Here is a 6,050-nt window from a genome sequence, read left to right as displayed (position 1 = left end):
GAATATTGATCAAACCCAAAAAGCTTGAAGTCAAACAAAAGGGAGCCAAAACAGCAGGGATCCACCCTGCTGTTTTGACAGGTAGAGGTGGCCGAATACCGGCCAAACAATTTGCCAGGGTCTCTAAAAGAGAATGCACACAGCTACAATCCTAGCAAAAATGAACTCCTACATACCACTCTGCAAAGCCAGTGACACCCAAGAGAGCTGGAGGATGAAAGGTTTGCTAAACTGAAGACAACTTTAAACTTGATTATTCCAGTTTTAGATTATTTTCTTTTCCATTGATTCCTGTATTATTATGCCTCTGCTCCAGTGATAACTGTGGCATGAGGCTTTCTGGTTGTCCGTGTGTACCATTCTCATGAATGTGATGTCTCAAGAGCACCTCGAAGGAGTTTGCTCAACTTTGACACAAACGTCCACTTGTACTCAAGAATAAATTGATTAGAATTTGGTGGTTGAAGGTCAAAGGTCATTATGACCTCACAGAACTTGCTTTTGGTCATAACTAATTAATTCATACAGTAATTGTGACAAATTTCACACAAATGTTAGGATGATAGGATAAAAAGGTCAAAGGTCAGCTTCACTGTGACATCATAATGTTCTGCAAAAATTATTCAGCATCATAACTCAGGAACAGAAGGAGAGACATTTGCTCAGATACTGAATTGGTGACACTAATCTTGGGTGTCCACCTTGAAACTGTGCTGATTGTTTAGATCCTCTGTGCTGTCGGGGGGGAAGATGTGTGTGAAGCATCCGTGTTGTCACAGACAAGGATATAAACTGTGAGTGCAAATAAACTGTTTCACAGAGGCACACAACCATGAAGAGGGAATTCTAGTTTTTGCCAAAATGTGCCACAGTGTCTGTCTTTTTAAATCTAACACATATGTAGATAAGATAACAGCTCATTATACTGTATTAACTCAAGTCCAAGTCAGTCTTAGTTCACAGCAACAAACCCACATGTATGTGTGAATGAAATGTTGGATGGATGGATGGATGGATGGATGGATGGATGGATGGATGGATGGATGGATGCTCTGACCTGCTTTTGTACCAGTCTCATTTTTCATTGTTGTTGTTGTTGTTGTTATCAGAGAAGCCCAGTGACATCACCGTCCCCATCACTGCAGCAGTGGTTGTTCTCGTCCTCGTCGCTGCCGCTGGATTCATCGTTTATAAAAAGAGGAAAGGTGCTGTTTAACTGGCTTTTCTAGTTCTTTGATTTTGGTCTTTGAGTTGATGCTTTTATCCTGGTTGTATTTGAATTGAATTGGAACAATCATCAGTTCCCTGCAACTCAATTTTATACAACCAACAGTAAGTGCTGTCAGGCTCAGAGCCTGTCATAATACGACTAAACCACAATGATGTAGGAGAAAAGAGATAAGTAAATAAAGTAAGGACTAATCAGAAGGGTGGAATGGATTTATACATTCTGGCATTTCTGACTGTAACTGAAATTATCATTTCTTTTTTATTTTATTCCATCTCGTAAGTAAAACTTACTCTTCTATTTCTACTGATCAGACACACTTAATACTGCAGATTAAAACAGGTTTCACATTATTGTGCTGATTATTTCAAGTGTGTTTTCTGTATTTACTGTTTATAAAAGTTCAGAGCAGGATGAGTGGATTTCACACAGTTTCACACTAACAGTTTGTTTCTGACCTCACAGCTCCTGACGGCAGCTCTGAGCTCTCTGTGAAAACCCAGTCTAGAAACCTGACTGACTGATTATATTGGAATATTTTATGGCTTCAGAACAAATGAATTACAGGTTTCTGTCAACATGTAGAGACTGAATGCAGTGCTGAAAATCACCTCTTGGGGTGGATTAGACAGGACAGGTGAAGAGACATGATTCATGACAAGTTTACCACAGGGGTTGCTAAATAGTTATTTGTAATGTGGGATTTATACTTCTGCCTGCTGTACTTAGGATGTAGGCTCTGCGTCGACGTGGAGCCTACCCAGTACCCTACACCATAGCCCTACATGCACCTCCACATAAATGTCACTGCATGTCGCCGCGACGCAGACCTCCTGTCTATTCGTGGAAGCTTAAACCATTTCCCTCAGTAGAAATAAAACTTTTATTTATGTAAATTTCACAGACAAGAAACAATACATTGTGAAAACAATAAAGGTTGCGAGGCTAATTTATACAATGTAAAATGGCATAGGCTTGTGTTAATAACGTTAGCATGTTGTATTTGTTTGGAAAACGTGTTGAGTATCACAGTTATTTTGTCCATGAACCTTGTGAGTTGTAATAGAGCCAAAAGTTTACCTTTGTTAAATGTTGCTGTTGACCTGGTTTCATGAGTAGAGAAAATCTCTGCTAGCCAGTAGGCTAATTTATACAATGTAAAATGCCATAGGCTTCTGCTATTAACAAAAGCCTGTTGTATTTGTGGGGGAAATGTGTCAGCAAAATATAAGTGTTTGCTTCAGTGAAGCCGATTTGTGTACTTGTGCAACTATTGTTGCTATTAAGCCATGTTTAATGTGTGTTTTGAATCAACTAAACTTAACAGCACTTCATAGAAACCCCGCCGCCAACTAGTGTTTTGGAGGTGTAACTGTAGAGTGGCACAGACACACCACCGCACAAGAAAAAATGCTCACAATGGCAAAGGCAGGTGCGTAGGTTACATGGCTAGGCTACGGAGTGGGGTCTGCACAGAGCTGACGCACAAGTATAAATCACGCCTAAGACTGGAGGAACCACATAGACAGTGATTCTGGCCCCCATCTCTGGAATGCTCTGCCCCTTGTCCTGCGCCAGTGCACTTCCCTGGTTTTCTTTTAAATGTCAACTGAAATCGTACCTTTTTAAATTAGCCTTCCCTGTTTTGTAATTTTATTGTTAACTCAGTGTTTTATACATTTATTTTGTGCTGTTATGTCGTTATCTCGATTGAACACTGTCTTTTTGACTGTTTGATGTTTTTTGATGTTTTATTGTTGTTATGTCCCCCGGCCGCCTGTGTTTATTATGTGTATGTGTGCCTTATGATCTGTGTGTTAATTATGTGTATGTGTGCCTTATGATCTGTGTGTTTATTATGTGTATGTGTGCCTTATGATCTGTGTGTTTATTGTGTGTATGTGTTTATGTCTATGTAGGCTATATACATTTGATCAGCATGTTTAGTGGAGAGTTAGACCTGTTAGACTTGTGTTTTATGTTAACAGGTGTGCAGTTGTTTCGCTAGACGATTGTGACGTTGCTCCGACGTCACTGCTGCCGGATTGGTCGGGCAAGGGGCTCGGCCTTCATAATGCCGGCCACACGGAAGCTGCGAGACCACTTTCTGACATGGCAGCAGCGCATTGTTTCTCTGATCTGGTGATAAGTGATTTCTCGTGTGTGACCATAGTGTGTATGTTCGTATTTAGCTTGTCTTGCTAAATATTGTATCTTTTTGTTAAGACCAGTGCCTTAGGGCCAACTGAGTCGTTTGTATATATTGTAAATAGTCACTACCACATTGTTTGCACGGAGCGTAGGGGTGAGCTGCTATTTCTGTTGGATCTGTTTTCTCCTGTTTTTCTTTAGCCTAGGGAGTTAGACCTAGTATTGTACTTTTGTTTCTTTTGTTTTCGTTAGGAATTAGGTATATCGCTGGTCGGTAGACAGGTTGCTTTTTGTTTGTTGTTTTGGCCTGGATTCACCCTGACGCAATTGCTCCATTTGTGTGCCATATTGTACCGTGTGTTTTTTTGAAGTGTGTAGCAATAAATTGCTCACCTGTACATTTATACTCGTGTTCCTGTGTGTCCTTATGTTACGCAGCCACACCCCTAGACCAGGGCGTAACAATTGTCTTTGATTGTAAAGTGTCCTTGGGTGTCAAGAAAGGCGCTTTTAAATAAAATGTATTATTATTATTATGGTGGTTGCACCGCTGAGCGGACCATGGCATTTATGAAATTATCTGTTGTGTCAGTTGGGCCAGTCACTGTAGTTTAGCCTAGGGCTGGACGATTATGGCAAAAATAGTAATCACGATTATTTTGACTGATATTGAAATCACGATTATTAAACATGATTATAAGTTGGTCGTGTTGCCTTGGGGGGCAGACACCACAGCGTGACAAACTTTGCAAACCATTTCTTTTTGCTCGACGTCCGTCAACTTGAAGCCAAAATGTTTCCAGATGACTGAAGTTGTCCTACCTTTCTTCTCAACCAAAGGCTGCCTTTCTGCCATGTTCTCAATCGCTCGCTCCACATATTATTGATCCACACACGTCNAAATGAATGTGAAAATCTTTGAGTTGAGTTTGAACGATGCTGCACTTTAGCCAATCACAATGGAGGGGGCGGGGCCGAGACGTGCAGGTGTCCCCAGGAAATGTGTATCTACAGAAACAGCAAGCTCCGCGTCCATGGCGACTGCTCCACCCAAAACGCCGTCTCGTCAACGTGAAAAAAATATTTTTTTTCCAGCGGATGTCTCAGTTACAACATGATTGAGCTAACTGGAGTAGTTTCATGTCGTATCCAACAACAGGAGGCTTTTAACAGATGATGTCCTGATGTTAGCTTTGCTGCTGCTGTTAGCTGACCCTGTCAGCTGCAGCCACCATTGTGATCTCCCAAAACTGAATAAATACCACACATAGCAACACAAAACTGCTTTGCTAGCTCAATCATGTTGTAACTAAGATATCCACTGGAAAAAATCTTTTTTTCATGGACCATTTATTGAGTTACTGAGTTACAGAAACCGCTAACGGCTAACGTTAACAGCTAACAGTTAGCCCAGCTAATCTACGATGGCCATGTTATTAATTACAAAACGTGCACACAGAAATAGTAACATTTGTTCAGTCATTGGGTTTATAGACTTTACAAACATCAGATTAGTCTAAACAGTGATATAGTGACGTGAAAAATGTGAAATATATATCTATATATAGATATATAGCTCAACTCTGCTGGTTTTCTACCCGGAAGTATTTGTAAAAAACAAGGCAGTTCCCTGGGGGCACCGCCGGAAGTGAAGGGCGTGAGCGATCGCCGAGGCCCCTGCACTTCCGTTAGTCGAAAAACTCCGGGGCTGCATCCCAAGTCTCTTAATTGTATACTGCTAACTCCTAACTCCTGACTTGAACTGGAAGTCGTTCGGGGTCCGCCATCTTTAAGGCTGTCTCATGTCTCTTATTCCTTCCAGTAAGGAGTTAGCGTTAGGAGGTAGGAGGGATCTGTTAGGTGCGTGACGCTTCAGAGTAAGGCCGTCTCATGTCTCTTAATAAGCAATCCTCGCTCCTCACTCCTAACTCCTGACTCCTTACATGTTTTCCTAAGTAGGAGGGACTAAACAGTTAGGTAAGGTGGCTAGGTAAGGTGGTTAGCAGTAATTTTAAGAGACTTGGGATGCAGCCCGGGCAGTGCCTCCAGGGGTAAAGGAAGAAAAAAAAAAAGGTTTTTTTTTTTGTTTGTTTTTTTTTAACCGATGGATTTCCAGATTGACTCATCTGTGACTATAGCTGCAGTAACATGAATATTACCTGAGCATTCAGTGTTCTTACAGAAGAGTTGGATTAAAAGACTGATATGATTGTCAGGTCTGAGCAGAGGAAGCTCCCAGACAAGCTTAGCTTAGCATGAACACAGAATCAGGAGGAAACAGCTCACCAGTAGCTCTGTGAACTAGAAAAGTCCACTCAGTAGAAGATATCCACCAGGTGGTCACCTGAGCTGATTGTGGTCACTGTAGACAGCAGATGNGTTTGAACACAGAGTCAGGAGGAAACAGCTCACCAGTAGCTCTGTGAACTAAAAAAGTCCACTCAGTAGGATATATCCACCAGGTGGTCACCTGAGCTGATTGTGGTCACTGTAGACAGCAGATGTGTTGCAGCGAGTTTCAGAAGCATCTCAGAAGCTAATAAAAATACACTCTTCATCTATTGTTGACAGAGCTGCAGCGTATTTGGCAGAGCAGTTTGGTTTCTCCTGTCAACAGGCTCTGTGTGTGAATTATAGGTAAAATAATTATAAGGATGAATGATTTTAATAA

General features: G+C 41.3%; 4 protein-coding genes across 9 annotated transcripts in view; 2 read left to right on the top strand and 2 right to left on the bottom strand.

Annotated features, from left to right (window-relative positions):
- LOC126383956 (major histocompatibility complex class I-related gene protein-like) overlaps nt 1-1,766 on the top strand; it is a 137,848-nt gene extending 136,082 nt beyond the window's left edge. The window contains exons 4-5 of the mRNA XM_050034735.1: nt 1,110-1,205; nt 1,694-1,766. Coding sequence (XP_049890692.1) covers nt 1,110-1,205; nt 1,694-1,752 — 155 coding nt within the window. The 3' untranslated portion in view covers nt 1,753-1,766. The remainder of the gene's footprint in view (nt 1-1,109; nt 1,206-1,693) is intronic.
- Nucleotides 1-6,050, top strand: part of LOC126383960 (major histocompatibility complex class I-related gene protein-like) — a 151,295-nt gene that overhangs the window by 6,344 nt on the left and 138,901 nt on the right. The gene's annotated exons all lie outside the window — the stretch shown is intronic.
- Nucleotides 1-6,050, bottom strand: part of LOC126383959 (major histocompatibility complex class I-related gene protein-like) — a 159,969-nt gene that overhangs the window by 107,189 nt on the left and 46,730 nt on the right. The window lies entirely within an intron of this gene.
- Nucleotides 1-6,050, bottom strand: part of LOC126383950 (major histocompatibility complex class I-related gene protein-like) — a 108,811-nt gene that overhangs the window by 75,689 nt on the left and 27,072 nt on the right. The window lies entirely within an intron of this gene.

The sequence above is a fragment of the Epinephelus moara genome, chromosome 22 (genome assembly GCF_006386435.1).
Source record: "Epinephelus moara isolate mb chromosome 22, YSFRI_EMoa_1.0, whole genome shotgun sequence".
Lineage (NCBI taxonomy): Eukaryota > Metazoa > Chordata > Actinopteri > Perciformes > Serranidae > Epinephelus > Epinephelus moara.
This window is presented reverse-complemented; position numbering and strand designations above follow the sequence as displayed.